This window comes from Piliocolobus tephrosceles, chromosome 16, assembly GCF_002776525.5.
Source record: "Piliocolobus tephrosceles isolate RC106 chromosome 16, ASM277652v3, whole genome shotgun sequence".
In the NCBI taxonomy this organism is placed as follows: Eukaryota; Metazoa; Chordata; class Mammalia; order Primates; family Cercopithecidae; genus Piliocolobus; species Piliocolobus tephrosceles.
The window spans coordinates 38405143-38431982 of NC_045449.1; the positions used below are offsets into that span (position 1 = coordinate 38405143).

Consider the following 26840-nt stretch of genomic DNA (forward strand, 5'->3'; position numbering starts at 1 on the left):
GAAGGACCAATGGGAACCAAGGAAATCTAGAAACCACCCCCCCACCCGACACCCGACAACACGCTGACTTGGGGAAAACTTTGGCTTGAATCCATGGGGATTGAGCCTCTATATCCGAATGGATTTAGTCTTCCAGGTTCATGCCATTTGGTCAATCTTCTCTAAATCATTTATTCACTCATTTAGTCACCATTCCAGTGCCTACTATATACTACCCCAAGGACCAGTAATCAAAGTGAAATAACTGCTTCTATCCACAAATGCTTATTGTCTACTTGGAAAGACAGATATGGGGAAAATAAGCAGAACAAAGTCCTAGAGGAATGACATTATAACTTACAAATTCCAAGTGATACATCCAGCTGCTGCAGAAAAACATATCCTGAGAACTCAGGTGCAAACCCCTCTAAGTAAAGGCCTAAACCATCAGTTATCCTTTTTTTTTTTTTTTTTTTTTTAACCTTTGGCCCTTGCTATAGCTCAAGAGTTTTCAGTTTTCTACATAAACTCAGTTCGTGAGGACTGTCCACTACTCCAAATTAGCAAGTAAAAATGCCAAAAAGTCATAACTCCATTCATTACAGCAAATGCTGTGACCTTTTAAAATAAGTACCTTAGCTAGAAACTCAGCATTCTTAGTATTTTCAGAGTTCTCAGCAAATTATTTAATGTTATTTAAAGAAATGGTTTACATGACACCATTTCATGCCAATTCTGTTTCAGTGACTATAATCTCTGTGCTTTTATTTGAAAGAATCCATTCATAAGATTTCAACTTGACTTCTATTAACAGGAAGCATTCAGATGTAGTTTATCCAGAATAGATTCCAGCTACATTACTGATAATGACATTTTAATGATAATTTTATGAGGCATTCACTTACTTGTATAATTCTATCCAGATGACCATAATGAGCAGGACATAGATAAGCATATGTTTTAGAGGGGCTCTAAATTATGGAATAGTGCAGGTCCTACTAGAAAGAAACATTGTCTTTTTTGTTTTGCTTGGCATGAGCCTAGGAAGACCCAAACCTACCTATTGGCTGTTAGTGACAATGTTACCAGCAAATGCAGACCAATACTAAAAGATCTGAATTCTCATCTCAGTTTGAGCACCTGTATTGATCCCTACCTGAGGCTACCTACACCTGACCTTGCATATAAGTAAGCCCAAAATTATGTTTTATGTTCAAGTCTACAAATTAGGCTGAATATCACTTGCAAATAAAGGAGATCTAACTGATGCATTCTCACAAAAGGAAGAAGATAGGAAGGAAGTGGTACACAGTACAAGTAAAAACCACTCTATATTTATTCATTATAGAACACACTTTTCTTCCCAGAAAGAAAACAAACAGTCTGAGGTATCCCATGTTCACAAATCCCATTCTATGGCTTTACATCCTGAATTTCTCCGTTATTAATCAAGGTTTAGTATCATTATACATAGTGATTAAAATTTTTCCCTGAGATCATCAAGGCTGTGCCTTTGACTATAGAAATACCTTACCCTACCAAAATTCAGGAGAAACCATAGAAAACGAAAAATCTTTTTGGTGGTAGAAAAGGCAGATAACTTAGGCAGAATTCCTGAGAAAAAGATGCAGAGTCTTTAAGCCACCAGTTAAATTTCACCTGGCTGTGAACTGTTATCCCTTCTACATTTCTACTCTGGAAGGAAAATTCATCTTATTGCATAGAAAGACACTTTTTCACAAGGCTATGCACAAAGCATCTTTGCTTTTGCTAGCTGCCACAGCCATCTTGATGCCTCAGTTTCCAGTAAAATCCAAAGCTTGAGAGGTACAGGCAGCCTTTCCCCAGTGACATATGGAAAAGAGAAAAAAACAGACATAGATGATGAGGAAAAATGGGGTTGTCATATTATGTGTTCCCCTTAGACCTGTGATACTTCTCCAAATGGTCTGGCATCATAATAGCTACTGATCCTCCACAAGTAGGAATGAGGAACGACTTACTGGATTATCACCTCAAATCCCAGCCTCATCAGCTCCACAAAGCATAAGGCAAATGGCCACCGGCACACGTCATCCAGTTTGGGTGCACTGAAAGTCAGCTCTGACTGGAATGCCACTTCCAGCAGCCCCTCCCAAGTTGGAAGAAATCACAAGCTGCAAAAGAGCCAGCCTGCCCAAATAGTCATTCTTAAATTGTGTTGTGTCCCTCTGCCCACCCATCCCCATAAAATTGCACAAAGGAATGACTGTGTTCCCTACTGAAGACTTCCCCTCCTAATAGTAAGCAAGCAAAGCTTTCCCTAGTCTGCCCCATATTGAATTGCAGAAGAAGGCAGCCCACCCCAAGATGCGGGGAGTGAGAAAGGAAGCAGGTGAGTGAGCTGGATGTCAGGCGAACATGCTTAGAAGGGACGTGGTAGAGCGTGTAGGCCTCTGAAGATGGAAACAGCAGGGGAAGGCTGAGCAGCGGTGGGTGGTGGCACTTCCAGAGACATTGGATGGCTGCACTTCCAGAGACATCATCCCATGGATGCAATGTTCCCAATTCTCTTTCTTAGGTTTTCTTGAGGTAGTTCTGACAAGCTCTTGCCATGTCTTTCAAGAAGTTAGGAACGCCATTCTGCAAAGGAAATGAGACTGTCATTTCTATGTCTTCACAGTTGTTACTCTTGATTCTTTGGGATGTGGCAGAAGGTAAACAATGTTGGCTTTAGGACTAACAAAAATGAATAGGCTCCCTAACTGGATTTCAACAGAATGTTGTTGCAGATGATGACAAAGAGTAGGACCCAGGACAAAAGGAACACCAGTCAACAGGAACTTCTGTTGCAAAAAGGCCTTATATGTTAGCTTTCTCTAGGAAAAAGCGAAGATGTTTCTGAAACAGTGTTTCTTGAAAAAAGAAAACACAAGAAATGGGGTTGGGCTGGATTGTTACATTCTTCCAAAGAAATGAGAGGAAGGACTTGCTTTACTGAATTAGAAAATGGTAAGGATTGGGGCTCAAGGAGTACGATATATGATTATTTAGTTAATGTTGAGCATTGGGCAAGACTTCTCCTGAATATTGTCTTATTTACTCCCCTTCTATGCAGTAGAAGACATCTATCTTCATTTTTAGAAAGGAAGAAATGCATGGCTTCCTTAAATACAACAAGACAGTCAGTAGTAGAGCCAGGATTCAAAATTGCATCTGTTTGACTCCAAAGTTGATGTGCTTTTTCACTCTTCCAAGGAATCTGTTGACCTCTCAACAAGATCTCATGCAAAGCAGGCTGATGGTCCCCATAATGCCAGGCTCCTGGGCGGTCTCTAGTGATACAAACTACCATTGCAGTTCCCTCCCTTATAGGAAAAAAAAAAAAAAAAAGGCAAAAACAACAAAAGCGGAAGCTTCCCTCAGGCTTGGACACATCTGATTGTCTCCAAGCCAGGTCAGTCTGTCTTATTCCCCAATAAGCAGAGGAATATAGGCTCCAAAGGCACTATTGCTTCTACCAGGAGCAGACTATTGTCCAGAGGTTCCAGAGAGTGATTCTGGCGGGGTCTTGGGGCACAAGCAGGGAGAAGCTGGCATTCCAAGCTGACAATTCTTTGTCTTTTGTCCCAGCCTCGGTCTTGGACGTTGGCAACCCCAGCCCTAACCAGAGTCACTCAACCAAACTCTTCATAAAGAGCCTCATTACGCCTGAGACAATGTGTCTCTTCAGCCTGACAGCCCCAAGGGCTAAGTCAACATTTGTCAAACACACTCCCCCATCCCTCCCCCCTGCCCCGCCTCCTGGGATCTCACCTTGGCAGCCCAGTTAATGAGCCAGGACGGAATTTGGCCACCCGGGTTATCGAAGTAATACATGAAAACTAGAGAGGGAAAGAAAGGACAATTCAGAAAAAGCAAAAATACCAGAAAAATACAGCAACAAAACTGTGCAAACTTTATATCTTCATATTCAAGCTCAGAAACTGCAGAGGGAGGTGGCATATATTTCAGATGGACTTCTCTCCACTGACTTCGCTTACGGCATACTTAAATATAGGCACTTCTGAAAACATAGCCACAGACACATTTTGCCGCTATTTATTAAATACCTGGCAAGTGCTGGACACTTGAATATAGCCTCTCATCCAATTATTCTAGCAATCCGAAGGAGATGGTCAAATTAATCCCATTTCACAAATGATGAAACAGATACTCATGAAAATTAGGTGACATATTCAAGGTGACCATCTAACTATGGTTCAGATTTTTGCCTAGGACACAAGGCCACACTCATTCTGGTAGAGCAGGTGACCTCGCGCCCCACTCTCTGTCGACAGCTTTCCTCCCTGGGGGCTGGGACTCAAGCTGGGCAGGTCTTGAGTCTCTGAGTTTGTACCGAGCTGGAGCTGAGATCTCCAAGACAAACCTGACAGCTTTCTTGCCTACCCTTAGGCCCAGTGTATGTATCCACGGGACCAGCTGGAAGTGAATTTCTAAACTCTCTGGTTTCATCTGGACAATCCATGAGTCTGGAGAAAATAGACTGGGTCAGAGTTAAACATCAACTTCATACTCTACTCAAGTTTGTTGGGGTGGAATGAGGCTCTCTCTAGGTGCTGATCCTGGTCTGCTCTGCACCTGTGCCTGTCCTCTGACCTTCAAGGATATGCTTCATGTACTCGACATGCCCCCGCCATCAGCTTGGCCCTTCAGTGGGGACCCCTGGCTGGGTGCACTGACAGGCACCATAGGTTTTACCTTTGCTTCCCTTCTTGCCGTCACTCTCGATCGCCAGGCTCTGCTTGTATTGCTTCACCCGGGTCACCCCAGACCTCTCAACAAGCTGAGGCACAGAGGTGCTCTGGGCCAGGACCACGTGGATCTTCCGCCCTTCCACGTCCAGGTCTCGCCGCTGCCGGAGGTAGACATACTGCATGGCCAGTCAAGGCAAGACACCAATGCCAGCATTGTGGACAGACAGAAAGAAAGCGCCACAAGCTGGAAGCAAAGGGAGGTAATTCTGTGCCTCCCACTTGGCATTTGCTCCCTTCTACTGCTAGTTTACTTACCTGCCCTGTCTCCCTACCTGCACTGCAAGACTATGCCTCACACCACCTAGTGTTCTCACCTAAGAGCATGCATTACTTACCTGTGAGTGGTCCCTTCATGCTTTTAATTATGTGAGGAAACCACTTTTCCTTTCTCCAAGAAGGCACTAGGAGATGACAGAGGAATGGTCACTTAACAGCTTTGTGGTCCTAGGTAAGCTACTCGGCCTTGCTGAGACTCAGATTCCCTGTGTAGGAAAGGGAGTAACACTGCTTTCCAGACAGGCTTGGTGGGGCCATTAGAGAAAGACCTGGGCAGAATAAGCACTCGACAGAAAATGGTGTCATTCCTTTTTGTTCTGGCCTCACCCAATGCTCTAATTACTGACCTCTATGCATAGTAAATGATCAAGCAATGTTACAACTGATGACCATAGGAAGACGTGGGACCACCTGAATATTTCATAGGCAGATGCCCTCTCTGGGCTAACACTAGATCACCAAGAATAACAAAGTCATTTCATGTCCATCAGCCTTGACAGAAGAACCCTTAAGTTTACAGCACTATTCTAGGGAGGATAATGAAAGTCTATGAAGCAACAGGAATCACTACTTATCGAGCCCTTATCATGTAACATCATGCACTTGACATACAGCTTAAATTTCGATCCTTACAAAGACCCTGTGAGTTTGTATGAGTATCCCCATACGACAGATGACAAAAGTGAGGCTCAGAGAGGAAAAAGAACCTTGCCAAAAATCCCACATCCCAGCCGAAGTGATGAAACCTGAATTTTTATCCCAGATCTGGCTCCAAAACCTACTTAGAATTTCATAGCTGGATGAGGCTCAGATACTTAGTTTGTTAGTTACACTTTCATACAACAGAATTTTGGGTTTCGCACTCAAAGGAATCAAAAACCTAAAAGAATCAAAAAGTCACTACGTACAACACAATGACACTTACTATAACACAGCAGCCGTTTCAGCCCCCACCCACCTCAGTGTCTTTTTTTTTTTTTTTTTTTTTTTGAGATAGAGTCTCACCCAGACTGGAGTGGGGTGTCGCGATCTTGGTTCACTGCAACCTCCACCTCCTGGGTTCAAGTGATCCTCCCACCTCAGCCTCCAGAGTAGCTGGGATTGCAGGCGCCCACCACACCCAGCTAATTTTTTTTTTTTTTTTTTGTATTTTTAATAGATACGGGGTTTCTCCATGTTGGCCAGGCTGATCTCGAACTCTGACATCAAGGGATCTGCCCACTTTGGACTCCCAAAGTGTTGGGATTACAGGCGTGAGTCACCGCGTTCAGCCCCACCTCAGTGTCTTGACAGTGCCCCCTGTTGCCCCACCCTCACATTGGACAGTCTATCTCTCCATGCTCTTATGTACTGGTGAGTAAAGTTCTTAAATGTTTCAGGAAAGAGAAGATGTTGATTTGTCTCTGGGTTCCTTTCTCCTACACCTTATACTTCTTCCTTTTAGCAAATATTGTTCCACTCTCTCCCCTAACTTTCTCAGCTCATGTGACAGATATCATCTGATACTCCATGGAGGAAGAATTACCTTGATATAGTGATTAAAATTTGGCAGAACACCTTTGAAGTGTTGGCAGTTTATCTAATTTAGCAGCTTCCAAACTTTTTTCTGACTCCACGAGACCCTTTGCTAAAAGGATCTTATATGGAAATTGAATCTGTAGAACACCTCGCTGCTGGGATTGAAGAGGATGGTGAAGGAGAAAAAATCTTACCTAGGAGTCATCCTACCTCCATCCTACCCACCCCCAAAATTCCATCCTAGCCCCCTAGCTTAGTCCTAAGGGGGCTTCTGAAAACCTTACAGTGCCAGCCAAGCCTCCCTACATTGAATCCAACTGCTTCATTTCATAAACAAGGACATTGAGAGGAAGAAGCTTACAGTCAGTGTCTAGAGCCAACAATCAAGGAGGGATTGCGGTGGGGTCTACTGAGATGGGGGAGGCGGAGAGAGCTGGAAATGCAGGGGCCTGAGTTCCAGCACCCACTCTGCCACTAACCACCTATGTGCCCCGGGAGCCCTTTTTTTCTCTGTAGACTGAAGGAGCTGTATCAAGCACTCTTTATAAAAAGTTCCTTCCAGGTCCCCAATTTTGTGGCCTGACAATTTCAAGGCCTAGGAAACTTCTTAGGAAAGTAAGAGTTGCTCTCCAGTGACCATAATTACAGACACTCCATGTGGTCCGGCCCAGAAATCACACTCTGAGCTCTGCAAACACCACACAAGAAGCAACATCTTTAGCAAATGCTGCTGCAAGAATCAGAGACAATGTAATCTGTGCCTGCTGACAAACCAGCTCTACCTCTCTGCAATAGACTACAGCTGAGGAACACAGAAACACTTAGAAGGTCAGGGAATGAGTATCTTGTGGAAAGGATACATCTCTGTTGGACATGGGAAAAGGGTACTTCACTTCCCAGTAGACCACAGTCTGTCCATTGCATTCTTGTTCATAGAGTTCTAAAGGAGAGCAAAAGAAGTTAATGCATCTGGAAGCCGTTTTACCTACAACTAATAAGATGACCTCTTAGGCCAAGCACAGTGGCTCATGCCTGTAATCCCAGCACTTTTTGAGGCCAAGGCGAGTGGATTGCTTAAGTCCAAGAGTTCAAGACCAGCCTGGGCAATATGGTGAAACCCCCGTCTCTCTCTAAAAAAAAAAAAAAAAAAAGCAAAAAAATCAGCCAGGCATGGTGGTGCATGTCTGTAGTCCCAGCTACTCTGGAGGCTGAGATAGGAGGATCATCCAAGCCTAGGAGGTCAAGGTCGCAGTGAGCCAAGCCATGATTGCACCACTGCACTCCAGCCTGGGTGACAGAATGACACCACGTCTCAAGAAAAAAAAAGATAACCTCTTAGGTATCTTTTTTAGGTATCTTATTTCTAAAAAAGATAAACCCCCAACTCATAAGGTATAAAATTCTAGAAAAAAGTCAAACCGATTAATTTGCACTGAAAGCTTATTGCCTAAGAAGCCAACAAATCTTGTCCATTCTATAGCATAAATAATATTCTTGATAGAATGCAATGAAATAAAATCAGACATCAAAAAAATAGTCAGAGGTTTAAAATTCAGGATAACCACCAGATGTCACTAGAGTACCAATAGTTTTGCTTCTGAGCCCTTTAATTCCCCTTTAGGATTCCTTGACCCATTACAGCTAACCTGGAACTGAGTTACCCAGTCTAGCACATTCACAGGTCGGAAATGAAGGTTCCAGAGTGAGCAACGTCTTTCTTAAATAGTTAGAGATCAGCAGAACTGCGGCTTACCCCAAGTTTCTTTTTTCTCTCCCATGTTTCTTTGCACTATGCCACAGCTAGGGTGACCGAATTTCCCTAATAATCTTTCCATCTTACTATTATGTGCAAACAGCAGCCAACACTCGGAGGGAGATAGCAAAGAAATTTAATGGCATGCACACCCTCTGTCCCCAGACTGTTGTGCAGTAAACTTCTTTCTACCTCCAGTTACAGAAGGAGCCCCAAGTCCTTGGAGGAGATGCTAAGGAGGGATAATTTAGCTTTTGAAAAAAAATCTATTAGAAGCACACTGTAGATTAAGGAGTGTGCCAGCCCATTACGGTCACAGGAGGCTGATGAGAGTCCTTAAAGGAAAGGGAGAAGTGGACCTCTGTTGCTTTTACATGCTCAGCATTAATCCCCCCTTGAACACCTCAATTTTCCTGCAGGGCATCACCCTTCCCCTACTTCTCAGCTGCATGGTTTCAGCAAGACTGACTCTGCAGTAATTTCAGGGCTGGGAAAATGAGCAAGACTTGGCCATGGTGACTAATTCATGGATGGCAGATCTGTCCAGAGTCGTAGTTAGTCACTCTAGCAAGTTGAGAGCAAAAAGTGATTTAGTAAAGCTCTTGGATGGACCAGAGTGAGATTCCCAACCTCAACCCTGTTCCAGCAAAGCCTAACTGCTCCTTCCACTGGATCAGAACCCAGAGTAAAAGCTGTTAATGTTGGGGAGCAAACATCAGAGGCTCAGCAGTTGTTTGCCCTAAAGTCAGATGCCTTCACTGGTCACTGAAAAATGGATCTTCCATGCTGCCTGCTTCCTCGCATGTCTCTTTTCCAAATTGAAGCCACATGTGGGTTTATTATTGGCAGAGTCTATGTCACATGACTGTGTCTTGGCTGCAAGGGAGGCCTAGACAGACAGTGTCTGGCTGTTCCCTTGGATAGGTAAGCATCCCACTGCCCCCTAAATAGGAAGGGTATTTGAGAATGCTAAGTTGCCGAAAACCATGATGAATGTCCACAGAAAATAAGCACAAACTCCAAGCTGAGCTGACAAGAGCCAATCCTGGCATCTGGCTGGCATCCCTAGAAAAGTAGAATTCTCTTTCCTCTGGGGTTATTTGTATGGTTAGAATATAAACCTGGATTTTCTGGCGGACATCTTGGCCATGACATAAGAATCTGCCCAGGAATTAGGTCAACACAGAAGAAAACAGAGTCTAGAGACAGAGAAAGAAACAATCCTGATGAAATTATTTAAGCTCCCTGTTGCAGCTGTCCTCAAAGTTAGAAACACCTGAACTTTTTTTCAGTGCCATGAACTAATAAACTCCTTTTTCTCTTCTTACGCTGTCTTTAGTTGGCTTTCTGTTACTTGCTGCCAAGAGTCTTGACTAAAGGCTTTATGTGCTTTTGGCTAGTTCCATAGTTCCATTCCACTATGAACGGGTTGGCAGCTCTAAGTGGCAGGAGAATTCCCTGTGTGATGTCTTTCATAACACAACACTTACACGGAAAAATCTAAGACCCATAGCCTGGTCACCATGCTAGGCCCTGGAGGATCTGGACCCAACAGCTGCCCTAGTTCACCTGGTAGTAGAAGCACCTACCCTAGCTCTTCGACTACTACTAGTACTAGTTCTATTAGCTAGTTCTACTAGTACAACAGTACTAGCAATAGTAGTAGTAGAACTAGTACTAACAGTAGTTGAAGACCTACCAACAGTAGTTGGTTGGAGTAAGGATAGGTTCTCTTACTCCAACCAACCCAACACCACCAAACTGCTGGTGGCTGTTGAACATATTGCTTCGTGTTTTCCTGACTTTACCAATGCTGATCCCTGGGCCTAGAATGCCCTTAACCAGTCATCCCATCACTCTCTCACCTCCTCATATACATGTGTTCTTCTCTGTTTGGAAAATTCTGATTCAACTCTCAAACCAAACCTTGGATCGCACCTTCTCCCCTTTCATGACAACCTAGATACAGGGGAGGATCACACAACTTAAAAGTGGCAGCAAAGGAGCCCCAAGAGCAAACTGTGGGGAGGGTCTAAGACTATGTAAGGAACAAGTCCTAGCAATAGCAAAAGCACATTTCCGTCCCACATTTAAAATGCTTTTGTTTCAAAATTTAATAGGAAGCACTATGTAGTAGAAGTTAACTTTATTTTTTTCTACTGGCAAGAATAAATAAAAAGAGATTATACCTTTTTTTTTTCTTTTTTGAGACAGGGTCTCCCTCTGCTGCCCATGCTGAAGTGCAGTCTTGGCTCACTGCAACCTCTGCCTCTTGGGTTCAAGCAATTCTTGTTTTTGTTTTTTTTTTTTTTTTTTTTTTTGAGGCGGAGTTTCGCTCTGTCGCCCGGACTGGAGTGCAGTGGCCGGATCTCAGCTCACTGCAAGCTCCGCTTCCCCGGTTTACGCCATTCTCCTGCCTCAGCCTCCCGAGTAGCTGGGACTACAGGCGCCCGCCACCTCGCCCGGCTAGTTTTTGTATTTTTAGTAGAGACGGGGTTTCACCGTGTTAGAGCCAGGATGGTCTCGATCTCCTGACCTCGTGATCCACCCGTCTCGGCCTCCCAAAGTGCTGGGATTACAGGCTTGAGCCACCGCGCCCGGCCGGGTTCAAGCAATTCTTAGTGCCTCAGCCTCCTGAGTAGCTGGGACTATAGGCATGCGCCACCATACCCAGCTAAGTAGAGACAGGATTTCACCATGCTGGCCAGGCTGGTCTCAAACTCCTGGCCTCAAGTTATCTGCCCGCCTCAGCCTCCCCAAGTGCTGGGATTACAAGCGTGAGTCACTGCACCTGGTCAAAATAGATCTATGTTCTAACGATTTGGAAAAAAAAAAAAAAGTGCTGGGTGCAGTGGCTCATGCCTGTAATCCCAGCTCTTTGCGAGGCCGAGACAGGCAGATCACTTGAGGTCAGGAGTTCAAGACCAGCCTGACCAACATGGAGAAACCCTGTCTCTACCAAAGATACAAAAATTAGCTGGGTGTGGTGGCACATGCCTGTAATCCCAGCTACTTGGGAGGCTGAGGCAGGAGAATCGCTTGAACCCGGGAGGGGAAGGTTGCAGTGGGCTGAGATTATACCACACTGCACTTCACCCTGGGCTACAAGAGTGAAACCGTGTCTCAAAAAAAAAAAAAAAAAAAAAAAAGCAAGCATCACTCACCTTTAACGTACTGATCCCATTGTTTTCTGTAGTCTAAGTCCATATAGACGTCTGCCAGTAGAGTTGGTGAGCAGTCCTCCAGAACACCAAAGACTTTATATTCATAAAGTCCAGTCTTCTATAAAAACAGAACAGGTAGAAATGTCTATTGGTTCCCAAGTTGAGGGAAAGCTGGATTCCACATCATATGAAAAGCAGCTGATGATGGAGTTCATGTCACACCAAACACTGACCTCCTCTGTGGTCTTGGTGACACAATGGTAAAAAAGCAGGTGAAGGCCCTACTCTCAGGGATCTTAAATTCAGGTAGGCAGCAGTGCTAGAGATAGCTGTAAGTGCCATCCAGGTAATTTAAATAGGGTAAGAAGAGTTGTGTGATAAACGGTGCCTTGCAAGGGCAGGGATGGGGAGGACATCTATGTAATCAGGTGATCAGGAAAGGCCTCTATGAGAGTTAACATTTATCAGAGCATCTTGTTCCAAATGCTAGAAGAAGCCAGCCATAGGAAGATAGGAAAAGCCCGTTCCTGGTAGAAGGAAGGTCCTCAGATTGATGGCTTGGCATCTTTAAAGAACCTGGGGTCTGGAGAACTCTGGATAAAAGAGAGAGTGGCAGAAGCTGAGTTTAACAGAGGTTGTCAGGCTGGACCCCAAGGACTTTGGAAACCAGGGTAAGAGGTAAAGATTTTATTCTCGTTGCTATGGAAAACTAATGGATGGCTTTAAACAGAGGGATGACCAGATCTGATTCAGAATTCAGTTTAAGAATGACCCAATCAAATTAACTTTTTAAAGGTGATTCTTACTGCTTGGTAGAAAATAGATCATAAGAAAACAAGGAGATGGGTGAGAAGACCAGTGCAATAGTTCAGATAAGAGATGATGGTGATTTGAACAGGGAGGTAACAACAGTGATGGCAAGGAGTCAGTGATTTAAGGATACATTTTGGAAGTAAAGTAAAAAGGAATTGTTGATAGATCCTGGGGAAAGGGAAAGCAAAGAATCGAGGATAATTTTTATAACCCAAGTTGGGCAGATGGGAATGCCATCTTCTAAGACAGAAAACACTTGGAGAAGAGGTGATTGGTGGGCTTTGGGCGTAATTAAGAGTTCTCTTTTGAACAAGTTGAGATTAAGATGTTTATTAAGCATCCAAGTAAGGGTGTCACATAGGCAGCTACAGTTCTCGGGACAGGTTATATTTACATAGCCATGTGGTATAGTGAAACCCAACACATTGTTTTATCAATTCCAAGACAGAATCTTTCAATAACTGCTTCTTTTTGATTCTGCGTAAAAGACTGAAAATGAAAAACAAAAGAAATCTGCTTCAAATCATGTAAGTTCCTTTTATTTGGAAAAAGGCCTTTCTAGATTCCAAATGATAAGAGAGTTCCTTGTTTTCTTGGTAAGCCATGTGCTTGTCCATGAGGGTCCTGGCCTACAGCCGCCCCAGCACACATTTCACTCTCTCTACGGTGGCAACTTACAATTCCTGACCCTCAGCTCTGCCTAAAGGCTCTATTATTAAAATTAAAGCAATGGCTGTTAGATTAATTTCAACACAAAGGCAAATAAACAAATGAACAAACATGAACTTTTGGATGAACTCTCGCGTCCATGTGCTAAGGCCGTGTTACTGGTTAATCATGCACGAATGAAGCCCTCTCCTTAAACACCGTGCCATGGACGAAGGGGAAGTCAAGGAATAAACATGCTGAATCTTTCTAGAGATCCTGAAGCTTTAAGGGTCATCCGGGTTGGGTGGTATAACCTAGGGATAAATACATCCCGGTTTAGGAATCTTAGATGTATGTGAAAGTACCTGGCAAAAAATGAACTTAAAATTGAAACGGAATCGATAAGAATCTTCCAGCTCTAAAAGCATGTGATTTTATACCAAGAATTTCCAACCAGCAAATACCAAACTAGTCTATCTGAACCCCTTATGTGTCATGCCATGGATACCCCAGTAGAAGGGCAGACTTCAGGGTCCAATGAGAAATGTCAGGAAGATAAACATCTTATCTCTCTTGCCCTCTCCCCTCACACACACACAAGAGAACTTAGTAAGGATTTATATATACCCACACATTTACACTTATACACACTTGTTTTCATCAATAGGCTTTAAAAGGGAGACAACCAGCAATTATTCAAGAATATTGAGGCCTTGTTTTCTACACATTCTAAGCAAAAATAATTCTTATGTGTTAAGATAATAACCTCCTCAACCTTTAAATAAGTTAGCATTGGATATCTGTATAAATTAAGACACACTGTTCCCTTAAACTGGTTCCCTTCTTCTCCTAAATGTAGTTACAAACCTTAGTGACTTCCATCCTGTTATATGGCACAGAAAAACAGAACAGAAAGTTCTCGAGGAAGAGAAAAATAGAACAACCATGATTTGCGTGAATACAGAAGAATGAACTATTGTGACAACTTCCTTTAAACATTCCCTTTGAGGCAGGACTGAGCAATGCCAGAGCTCCAGAGGAACCAAATGCTCAATAACACGGCAACACCTTTCCTACTTCATTAATACAATGTTCAAGTGCTGGACAGCCTGGTCCGCATTCTCTAATCAAAGCATTTTCTCACCCATTATTTCTTTTTAAAAAGGATCTCAGCAACCACACTCATTTTTACTTCATATTTTAAAAAATTTTTTATAATTAAAAAAATTATAAAAATGACAAAAAGAATTTTTAAAAAGCAACATGCAACCCCATAATCCAAAAATATCTACTGATAATATTTGACATATTTCCTTTAAGTCAATAAATAGATCTGTAAGTTATCAAATGGGAATCATACGGTATAAATAGTTTGTACTCTTATTTTTAACTAAATATTATACTGAGGTTATGAAGACTCCATACCTAACTCAATTATTCTCCAAAAAATACTTGTTTCCCAATATTTTTATGAAAAAAATGTCCAGAATATTCATGTTTGTGTAGAATACTTGGTCCATAATTCTATTTTTTTTTTTTTTTTTTTTTACTACAAATGCTTTCTTAGGGATAAATTTTAGGTTAAGTAGATAACATTTTAAGTCTCTTTATACTTCTTACAAACCTTGTAGAATGTGTGTACCAAGTGTGTACTCTCACCAGTTCCAAAGGAGCATCTCACCAGCATTGGGTGCCATTGATTATACAAACAATTTGATATGAAAAAGCAAAATGTATTTGGCAAAGCTTTTATTGCTACTATAATAAGATCTGATGTGTAAGATCTCTTTAAAATTAGAGATATAAATCCTTTGCAACATCGGCTTTATTTTTCCAAGCTTACTAACATTTGAATAAATGACTCCAAAGAAGTTTACTCAAGAGATTCTTGGCTTTTCCTGAAGCTCCTCCAGAAAACCACCTCTAACAGTGGCTCAGTTTCCTTATCTAGACTAAAATATACTGGACACTTTTCTAATGCTCCAGTTATAAGACATTTAGCTTCCTACGATTCAAATAGTAAAAGGGTTATGTTAGTAGTAGAGAATTAGCCAGTATCATGTACACAATACAACTGCCAGAAGAAACGTAAGACTTGATGTGGTAAACACTCCTTCTGTTTATTAAGAGAACCCCTGTGGCAATGTAAACAGCCAACAACTTCCCTGGCCTCCTCTGCAGGGAGAGGTAGCCATGTGACTTCTCCCTATTTTAAATGTGGACATGATGGTGGGAACTGCTGCAACTATCCTATGACCAAGAGGCAATCAACATGAGAAATCGAGTAGAAAGACTCAGAGGGTTGCTGGCATCACTGATTGCTAAACCAATGACAGCAACTCTATCAATAGGTAGAAACTCTGACCTATTTATTAGGTGAGATAAACACGCCTCTGTTTGTCATTGATTGTCCGATTTTCTATTACTTGTGGCTAAAAACAATCGTAATTGACATAGTGGTCCTTATCAACAATGCTGAATTTTATTTGAACCCTGACATCCTAGATTACAGTGAAGGTTAAGAAATCCCCCATCTTTTGTGTTTCATAAAGTTTACCGCGGAGATCCACTACCCTTCCCTATATGACTCAGATAAGACTCACGGATGCCCCCGTTTACCTACAACAAGGCCAGACACAGACCCTCCAAATTTCCCTTTCTTTGTCTTATAAATGATTAGCTGAGCTGCCCACCCTGACTGATCAACCAGAACAAAATGCTTGTTAACCCAACTGGCTGAACTTTTCTCCTTCCTCTAGGCCCCTGAACTTTGGCCTATTCTAAACCTGAGCCAGCATACAGTCCCTCCTGAAAACAGGCTGGGCTTAGGGCAAAGTATTCTCCAGTCTGCTATCCGATCACACCATCCTTTCATCCCACATCCCTGCATACCGTTCTTTCTAACGTTCTTTGCTCCTGTTTATAAAAGAACAGCTCTGCAACTCCCAAGATGCCTGTAGAGCTTATCAGCAAAGCACTCTTCCTACTGTAATACTTCTTTCCCTAACTCCTTGAAATAACCCATTTGAATACAAGTCTCTCCTTACCAAGTCCAGATTTATTTTTAAAAATTTGACATCAAGGTAAAAAAGTAGGCTGACAGAACAGTGCTGATAAGACTTATGAATATTTATAAGAAATATAATAACACGTAAATTCATTAAAACTGTACAGAAGTACATAAATGTTGCTAAAATGCACTGTCAAGGAAAAGAAGAGATAATGGACACTTTAATGGATATTAAATTGAGGTACAACATTTAGTTTTACACAAAGGCATACAAAACCCTACATGCCATGTTATAAAAAGTACTGTCTCCTTTGAATTAGTAACTCAGAAAAAATATATATAAATGTATATATAATATATACTATTCTATATAAATATGTTATATATAGAATATGTTACACATATTTATATATGTTATGTATAATATCAGCAGATATATATGTTTATACATAATGCCAGTAGGTATATATATTTTTATATATACCTGCTACAGTAGATAGAGTGAATACCCACTGGTATTCACTACATCTTGATCCCAAGAAGAAATCAAGCAGAGGCTTCTACTTGACTGCAGATTGGATTCTGTTTCCCTTGGTGATTTATTAGCAATACTGCAAAAGTCATGTATTTTGTGTTTGAAGGAGTTTTCTAATCCATTTGACCTGCTATAAAGTCTTTCAATAATACTAGTAATTGTTTTTCTAAGCATGGTCCACTTTCCAAAGTTTTATATTCATTCTCTCATGTAACAGCATAGATAGTCCTGTGATGTAGACAGGGAAGTTGGTGTTACCTCTACCTTTACAGAAGGAAATGATGCTTAGAGAGGCCAACTTACTTGCCTAAGTCCTACAGCTAGTAACAGGACAGACAGAAAGAAATGGTGTGTCTTTGCACACTGGCCCCTTCTATTCCCTACAGTGTCTCCTTATTTAGCTGTATTTTCTCTGCATGTCATCCCCAAATCATTGTTCCAGACCACAAACTAATGATAAAGATAAAGAAGACCCATCACACAGGATCTTAGAGCAGGAAGGGGTCTTAGCTCAACTGTGTAATGTGAGTGACTTGCCAAGAGTCAGCTGATGACGCTGTTGGTGGCAAAGCCTGGATGAGAACCCATTCCTTCCCTAAGCCAGTACTCCTGCTCCAGGCCACCCAGAATGGACCTCCCACTGAGATGTTCCCCTGAGTCCCTAAGCCTGGTGTGTTTGCCCAACAGGCCTCCAAAGGGCCAGAAGAAGTATTTTTTTAAGATGCTGCTTCTGAGGGGTTCACGAAAGAACCAGGAGAAAGGCAGGTATAGGGAAAGGATGAATATCATCACTTTCCACAGATGAGGTACTTTGCCAAGTTTTTCCATACAGTATTCCAAAGTGCTGTCTCATAAATCAGAAAAGCTAGTCAGAAAAGACAGTGTGGTGGTTATAACATGGGCTCAGATTCACCGTCTGGGTAGAGTCTAAACTCTCCACTACTAACCTGCAAAATGGGTCTAATAAGTTTCTACTTCATGGAATGATTATGAGGATTAAACTAGATAATCCATCTAAAGTTCTAGTATGTGGTATACATTATAAGTACTTAGTAAATATTAGATATCATTCCCATTAATAAGGTAGGTTATTATTTCATTAATAAGGTAGGTATGATGATCTCCTTTTTCCAGATTAAAGAACTAGGACTGAGAACTGTAATGTATATTTTCAGGAAAACCAATATCTATAGTACCTGCTCTAAGCCAGGCTGTGCTTAATCATGAATACTTGTAATAATCCTGTGATGTAAGCATCGTTAGCTCCAATTCATAAGTGAAGAAATGGAGGCTGGAGATAGGGGAATGCATGGTCAGGAAATCTGTTACTGTTGTCACTAATTTTTGAGATGCTATTACTCTGGCTAACTTGTCTAAACATTAAACTGGTATATTTCTTAGTAATGATGATTCAAATGCATGAAAAAAAACAGCTGTGCAATATATTTTCAATTATTTATAGAGTTAAAGTATTCTGAGAAATATTATTGTCAATAGTACACTTATTTGTCCCAAGCAGAATAAACTCTGAAAGAGATGTTATGCATTTACATATGAGATGTGTCAAAATGTCATAATGTTTCCAAATGACTTTTGCAAGCCCCACACAGGAGTAATCTCCTGTAGATGTCCCACCACCCAACCAGGCCTGGAGAAAGGCACCACTCATTCCCTCCAATTTATGGTGTTTATCTGAATTTATACCACTAACTACAAGGCGCTCTTGATAAATCACATGTTCTCAAATCCTGTGAATGCACTCATGAGCGTGCATTGAGTTATCTTTGCCTGTCACGGAAGAGCTCATTTCCATTCCTCAGAGGGACAGGAAACCTCCCCCGCCCCAATCTATTTATCTAAAAGCTGTCCAAGTCCATCCACTTTTGGGCAAGTAATAGACTCAGATGGTATGAAAAGTAAGCATTTTTAATCAAAGTAAAGCAGTTCTAATGGCAGAAGTCAAAGCTGCAGCTGCTGCTGGGAAGTATGTGCCAAGACTCTACAAAGACAGAAGACAGTTGGCTAAATCTGATTAAACATTTAAGACCTCTCTAAGAAAATGTGATAGGTCTAATCCCTAAGGGTTGCACACAGCTGGGTAAAATACTGATAGCTGATATTTACTGAGTATTTACTGAATAGCAGGCACAGATCCAAGTGCTTTTACATGGATTATCCCACTTAATCCAAATAATGATACGAGGTATGGACCATCAGTAAACCCACTTTTCAGACAGGAAAACTGAGGCTTAAAGATGTTCTGCAAAATGTCCAGAAAAGGCATATTTATAGAGACAAGAACCTCCATTCAGCACTGCCCCCAATTCACCCGCTGGTTCACTCCAGATGTTGGTATGGTATTATGTCCAAGCATTCTGAATGCCTATACCCTTCCCTACAAGTCACCGCTCTTCTCAAGGGATTCCCAAGGCTGAATGAAACACTGGCGTTTTGTTTCATTAATAGCCACCCGTGTAATTGCCATACAGCAATCTGGTGGAAGACAGAGTGAGAGCATAAAGCTTGGCTTATACCTGGAGACAGAAGGGAGGCATCTTACTCCTTGCTCTCCCCTCCTTCCACCAAATCTGAACCTTGAGACCAGCATTCTCGCATGGCCTCATACCCACAGGCTTATCCTAAGAGAGAAAAGCAAGGAGAGGGAAAAACTGAGGCTCTAACTTATCTATCCAGTTGCACACTCAAGGGAGACAGAAATGAAGGAGCTGGCCTTGGTCTATGGTGGGAAGTAGAATGCCACAGATGGGTGTCCTGGAGACATGGTGGCCCTGCCCACAATTAAGTTTCAGCTCCGTAAGTGACCATGGCTCAAGAATTATCCTATCAATCACGCTGTTAATCAGAAGGGTGAGAGAAAGGAGCAGAACAGTTTTACAATCCTGAAGTAAAGTGGTTCATGATGCTAACTGGGGAAATAAGAGTAGGGATTTCACATCTATAGAGTGAAATCTATCCGCCTGTGAGTTGAATCTGTGTTTCTCTCTAAAGGCCAAACTTTCTCTCAGCCCAGCCTGCCCAAACGCAGTTTTTCCCATCTTGCTGGCCTTTTGAGTATTTTAGTAGGTCAAGAGCACAGGAAAGAACAGTCCCTGGGAAAGTACTGTCTGCTCCTCACCAAACTCTTTGATTAGAAGCCCTATTCAAGGACAAAAACACAATTTAGGCTGTCCCTTCTCACAGTGCCAGGCATTTAGATTTAAAAACTTAATAAGTCAAGCCATCAGCCAGAGTTTTTCAGTCCAACATTTATTTTGTCTAAATTGAAGCTGTGAGCCTCTGAGCGCTGGTTTCACCCTCTACGGGCATGCTGCAGTGGTTAATGGCATAGTAACGAAGCCCAAAGCTCCTGCAAGGCCTGCCTGCAGATCACTGGAAGAGCTTTTCTAAGTGAGCCATGGCCCTTCTCCCAGGGGAACTTCTCAGCACTGCTCAGGGGACCACATTTACTCCCGAGTGGCTACTAACTTAAACATCAGGGAGAGGGAGTCCTAAGATGGACATTGCTTTTGTTTTAAGACATTTTTTGGTCTCACTTTCACCTTTCAATTTCCATTGTATCTCATCTCTAGGGTATTCTACTGCCTCTGACTTTAGCTCTCAATGTCAGAACTGCCTCAGCACCATGCTAGATGCTCCCCATCCACCAGTGGTTCTCCAAGTGTGGTTCCTGGACCAGTAGCCTCAGCATCACTCAGCAGCTGGTTAGAAATATAATGCACAAAAAAAGAAGAGTATCTATCTATACACATACATACATGAACATAGAACATATTCATTGATAAGAATGTGGGTTACATTCATTGATGAGTGTGATTAGAATATATATACACACACACATATATACATGTGTATATATTCATATATATGTGTATATATACACATACATATTTTCCACATATATATGCACACATATGTGTGTGTGTATCTCAGTTTCCTCATTTGCAAAACCAGAATAATACTTACCTTTCAGAGTTGTTGAGACGATTGTATGAAATATATACAATATATATATTCTATATAGAATGTATAGAATATATATATTCTATATAGAATACATAGAATATATATATTCTATATAGAATACATAGTATATACACACACACTTGTGTGTGTGTATATACACATATATGTGTGTGTATATGTGTGTATATATATTCTCATGCACACTCAATGCATGCTTGTGTGCATATACACACAAATATATATGTGTGTACATATATATATCCAAATGCACACTCAATACATGCTCAAGTTTGAGATTCTAACACACACTCAGTTTGAGAACCATTCTGCCATGTATCATTTCGTTCAATCCTCTCAACAACCCTGAAAGGTAAGTATTATCCAGGCTTTGCAAATGAGGAAACTGAGATTTCAAAATGAAAAAGTAACTGATCAATATCACCTGGCCAGTAAGTGGGGCATGGCCCCTGGCCACTCTTCAATCTCATATCCACTCCAGTCCTGTGGGCCTCCTGGCTTCTCCTGGAAAACGAGGCAAGCTCAGCCTAGCTGAGGGACTAGCATCCAGTGTTCCCTCTATCTCAGTGGCTTAAAAGCTAGCATGCTCATATGAATCTCCTGATAAGCTTATATATATATACACACACACACACACACACATTCATAATACACACACACAAGTGTAAAAAATGGTTTATTATGAAAGATTTCAAACATACACAGAAGTAGAGAGGACAAAATAATTAACCCCTACGTGAAGGGGAGCCTAGCAAAAGGAACACCCAAGCCCCACCGTAGACCAGTTAAACCTGAATCCCTAAGGTAGGGCTTGGTATTGTTTGTAAAACTCTCTCAAGTGATTCCAATGTGCTTGAACTTTGAGAAACACTCAGATTCATTTCTCCTCCAGATATTTGCATTATTCAAATTGGCCAAATGTTACCTCCACAGGGGGCCTTTCTGGACTCCCTTATCTGAAACACATCACATCACCCCTGGCTACCCTGCCATGCCATCTCTCTATCCCTTTATCTCGCTTTATTTTCTTTATAGCATTTTCTTTAAAGCACTTTATAGCATTTCCCACTGGACATTTCATCATATACTACGGGCTTATTCTCATCAATGAATATGATCCATGTTCAAGAAGTTCATTCATTGAAGCAGCAGCACTACGTTCCTCCTTCACCACTTATCCCCAGGGTCTGCGAAGACAGTAGCACATGGGAGGCAGTTGATGAATATCTCCCAAATGAATAAATGAATGATAGAGGAACAGAGCTGAAACTCTCACACAGGACTATCTGACTCCGAAATCCATGCTTTTCCCACAATACCCATGGCAGCCCTGGTCTAGTTTTGCTTTAGCCTCCGGAAACAGAATGTAGTTCTTGTCTTGAAGCAAGCTGTGTATTTAGTACTGAGTTTATCATAGTAGACTGTTCATGTTAGTTACTAGTTATGAGGTCTTATGTGGCTCGCTCAACAACTCTGAATCTTATTTCCATTTGAAAAGTAAGCCCGTTCTTGCCTATCTTCCACTTCTGTTTAGAAGGATAAGTGAAAACTTATAGGACAGCATTTATAATTTGCAGCATCAGATAAAGTTATTATCATTACAACATGGAGAAGAAATAAGAGAGGAAGGAAATAGAGTAGGCAAAGAAAGAAGAAGTAGAGGGAAAAAATGATGGTATTGGACAGCATGGCTTAGAAGTAACTTTCCAGTCCAAACCTTTGTGATTTAATAGAAAAATAGAAAACAAATAAATTATCAGAATTTTGTACATCAAATGTTGTACATCAAAATTGCCCACTTGTCCAAGAACAGGATTCAGAATCATTTGTGTCTACTAAATAAAGGACACAATTCTATTGTTTTTATTTTAAAATACAATTTGCTACATTGAAATCTCTTTTAAGAGCCTCTACTCTTGTTTCAGTCTTTTAAAAACACGTAACAGTAACTTCGTTACAGCATCATTTAAATCATGGTCACAATTTTCTTTTTCACTATGCTTGTTTCCAATCCTGTTCAAGAGCCCCAAGAAGTCACATAGCTTTGGCCTTAGGTTGGCCACCTCTATGCTGACTGTGGGAAGCAAAGCAAAGGGTCATCACAACCAGCTCGTACCACACAGTGGCAAGCATGCCATGCACAATTGGGTCCTTAAAGGACCATCAGTCCAGCCAATGCCCATAACTTCAAAACGAAGCCACTAGAATCTTCAGGGGAGCAACTCTGTCTTAGATCCATTTCCATAGATGGAAATCTGACCCACTGCAGATCCTCAATAAAGGCTGAATGAAGTATATAAACAAATGGTCTCCGGTCTCCTTTCTGAATACAGTACTTGTGATACTATGAGCTACATATATAAAATATATACATATACATATATGTATATGTATATATAAATATATAATTTACATATGTGTGTATACATATGTGTTGGGGTGTGTGTGTGTATTGGACATAGAGTATACACACACACCCACATATATACTCCAGTACTGTACATCCAACACACACACACACACACACACACACATAGGTTTCTAGCCACTGTTCCTGGCTCATAACTTTCATAGCCCTTGTTATAATCTTTTGTATGGTGGTGCATTTTAGGCCTCAGGAGTTGAGCCAAGAGTTGTAAGACCTTCATCCCAGGGAGGGTCCTGCCCCATACCCTGGAAGAAGGAATGCTGCATGGAGAGGCCTGAAGAATCTGGGCAGGCCTTCTTGGCTTTCCCCAATCAGTCTATTAATATGAGCTCAGACCCTTTCTGTCCAGTCACATTTCAACACTGTTGTCCATGCTTCAGTCATGCCTAGCCAATGAAGTTTCCATGAAAGGTCCAAGAGGACGGGGTTCAGAGAGTTTCTGGATAGCTGAACTCAAAGAGGTTCCTGGAGAGTGACGCATCCAAGGAGGGCATGGAAGTTCCAAGACCCTTCCCCCATACCTCATCTTATGCATCTGTATCCTTTGTAATAAACCAGTAAATGCAAGCAAGTGTTGCCCTGAGATCTGTTAGCCTCTCTAGTAAATTAATTGAATCCAAGGAGAGGGCCATGGGATCCCCTATTTATAGCCAGTTGGTCAGAAGCACAGGTAAAACACCCTGGGGCTTTCAACTGGCATTGCAAGTGGCAGGGAAGAGGGGGTTAATCTTGTGGGACTGAGACCTCAACCTATGGGATCTGACACTATTTCCAGGTAGGTAGTGTCAACACTGAACAGGAGGACACCTAGGTGATGTCCACTGCACAACTGACTGCTTACTTGGTGTTTGGGGAGAAATCCTCAGATATTTGGTCACAGGAGTCTTCTGTGCTACTGTGTTGCCAGTGATGTTGAGATAACGAAAAAAACAGAGTTTGAGTTTTTTTCTCCAACACAATACTGTACTTCCAATAAGGAGGACTCATCCTCCTAAGATGGTCCAACCCACATGCGGGAAGCTTTATTAGAAAAAGAGCGTGTGTGTGGCTTGGGCAAAAAGTAGGGGCTTCATGGGCAGATGGACTTGGATCTAAATCCCAGTTTCATTCACCACTTCTTAGCCATGTGCCTTGCATATGTCACTGACTTTCCCTAGACCTCAACTGCCTTGTCTATATACAGGGAAGATGGCACAGTGATCTGGGCTGGCTAGAGGAGAAGATGCCAGGTCTATGGACAAGTAATGGAAAAGAATGATGGAAATGTGAGTTGAGACCAAATTAGTTCAGTGTACCCACCAGGCAGCATCTGCCTTCTGTTTGGAGAGGCAATGCAGGAGCATGTTGAAGGCACAGAACTGGAGGCAGACAGCTGGGCTTGGATCCTAGCTGGAATCTTGAGCAACCAACTTAACCTTTCTATGCAATCATTTACATATAGGTAAAAAGGTGATCATCATAGCACCTTATCATAGAGTTGATGCAAGTATTGAGTAAATCAATACTTCCAAAACACTTAGCACCTGAATTATAAGAAATCACGCAATAAATGTTAGCTATTACAGTGATGATTATTACTATTTCTGCAATCAATAGGCTACTGAAAAGGTAGTGATAAGATCACTGCTTCTCAGATGTTTGATTGCACTGTAAGGTGTAGGATAGATAGGAGCAGAGAGATGGTAGGCCAAGAAACTAGTTAAGAGGTCACTGCAATTCTAAGTGAGGGGTGCTGAGTACCCAAAGTTGCAAAGATAAAGGAAAGAAAATGGGAGGAAATAAGCCAGATGCTACATATGTCTGAGCAGTTGAATCAACAAAACTTGGCCAAAATCTTGATGTGGCTGGTAAGAAAAATGGAATAGCAGAGAAGATAAAAGAATTTTGTCTGACTGGGTGTGGTGACTCATCCCTGTAATCCCAGCACTTTGGGAGGCTGAGGGCTGAGGCAGGAGGATTGCTTAAGCCCAGAAGTTCAAGACCAACCTGGGCAACATAGCAAGGCCTCATCTCTAAAACATAAAAAATAAAAGAAATACTTTGTCTGAAAATGTATCAATTTTCAAACTAAGGTACCTTTTAAAGTTACCCTAAGAAATTAATTCTGTCTGTTCTAGATTGTGAGCTCTTGATCATCTTGTTATACCTGATGGTCCTCGTACACAGCAAGCATTCAGAGTTTCTTAAGTGAGTAATCCATCAAGACATAATATCTGTATACAGAAAAAAAGTAAATACGGTGCTTATCCACTTGTAGTATCTGCTGTGTTCTGGATTATTTAAAGGCCAGCTGTACTAATTTGTAAGTATTCAAAGTAGCATGTTTTATAGTCCCACTAACTGGAGAGGGACGGACTGCCTCCAAAGCAAATATGTATGTATTTAGACAGGAAATTTCTTCATAATACCTATATTCTCCATTTATTTAGAGTAGGATTTCTCAACCTTGGCAATATTACAATTTGGGACTGGATAATTCTTCCCTGGGAGAGGTATGGGGTCACTATCCTGTGCATTGTAGATTTATCTATAGCTATCAAATTTTCACACATATCTGACAGATTGGATTTGAACCCCCTAACAACCCTGCAATGAGGCAAGCAAGGTTTTCATTCCTGTTTAACAGGTGAGCAACTTCTAAATATTGCGAACGTTTGTTTTCTGTTTTAAAAGATAAAAATACTATATTTGATGTAAACAAAAATGCCATTGCCTAAAAAGGCAACCACATGTTTGACATTCACAAGATCATGAACCTTCCAATCCCACCTCTGGCATTCACTTATCTCGGCCCTTTCAGGAGTGACTTCACCCTCGAGGCCTGTTGCTTTCACCTACGAAACTTGGTGTTTAACCAGGTGAGCATGAGGTATCCTCCTAACTCTAACACTGTAATACCCTGATCCTGTATTAGGAAACTTCAATTTCACCCACATTGCCTGCAGGTGACTTTTAACCTACTTGCCATGCTGCAACTATTACACAAAGCAACTGATGACAAGCCTTGGATGATAGGCCTCAGGGGCAATGCCTTCCACCTGGATGGCTACCTGGTTGCAAAGACTTTAACAACCAATCCCTTTCCTCCTACATCTTTACTCCTTCTGCCTGAAGCTTCAGACTCAACTTACCAAGTGCAACCAGGAAGGAAGGGTCAACAATCAAAAGAAACGAGTCACTAAAATAGCAGGGCCCTTCTCGCCAACCCGGGACACCCACCACCCTGCACATCCAGTCCTTTTAAAGTTCTGTTTCTTTTCCTCCTATATCCAAGCCCCAAGATACCGTCCCTCCCCCACCCCCAGACCCCCATATGCCACGCATTGGAGAGTGAGGATCAACGTCCCTTGCAGACGTGTGCACGGGCCTAGGAACCAGCTTACCCACGTTTCAACTGTCATTAACTTCTTACTAACTACATGCCCCATCGGGCCTGACCTGAGGCTGAACTCCTATGACTTTCCAACTCCCCTGGATCTGCACGCAGTCACTTGGAGGCACCGCCCCTGCGCTAGCTCCAGAGCTTGAGACAGGGTCCGGGCGGAGCTCCTCCCTGAGCCGGAGAAGACCCGCCCCTGTCCCTTCCGCGACTGCGGCCCCGCGCTCCCTGCGGGGAGGTCGACCCCGGCGCATTCTAGGCCCCGCGGTTTTGCGGATTGGCCGCTACCTGGTCCAGCAGCCGGTAGATGCTGATGCCCGAGGTCTCCACTAGAAGCTGCCAGTCGGCCCCGGCCACAGCGGGCTGCTGGAGCTCGGCGCAGGCCTCCTGGAACTGCTCCCCCGAGAAGCCGCCCGCGGCCAGCTCCATCCTTCCGCAGTCCGGGCTCCTCCGCCTGGAGGACAGGCCGCGGACACCTTTGTTGTGGGCCTCCGGGCGGGGCGACCGCGCGGCCCCAGCGTCATTGACAGGAAACTGAG

General features: G+C 42.3%; 1 protein-coding gene across 1 annotated transcript; it reads right to left on the reverse strand.

The window, feature by feature from the left end:
- Nucleotides 1-1297: 1297 nt before the first annotated feature.
- Nucleotides 1298-26840, reverse strand: PCTP (phosphatidylcholine transfer protein). The gene is made up of 6 exons (XM_023204553.1): nt 26590-26840; nt 11487-11604; nt 7430-7509; nt 4720-4891; nt 3775-3842; nt 1298-2601 (listed from the first exon to the last, which is right to left on the reverse strand). Exons 1-6 carry the CDS (start codon nt 26728-26730, stop codon nt 2536-2538), a joined length of 645 nt encoding a protein of 214 aa, XP_023060321.1. The 5' UTR covers nt 26731-26840; the 3' UTR covers nt 1298-2535.

Coding starts and splice junctions, on each gene's coding strand:
- PCTP (XM_023204553.1), bottom strand. CDS start 26,730: ATGGAGCTGGCCGCGGGCGGCTTCTCGGGGGAGCAGTTCCAGGAGGCC. Junction 11,605..26,589: donor TCTACCGGCTGCTGGACCAG/GTAGCGGCCAAT, acceptor CTGTTTTTATAG/AAGACTGGACTTTATGAATA. Junction 2,602..3,774: donor TCATTAACTGGGCTGCCAAG/GTGAGATCCCAG, acceptor TTTCCTTTGCAG/AATGGCGTTCCTAACTTCTT.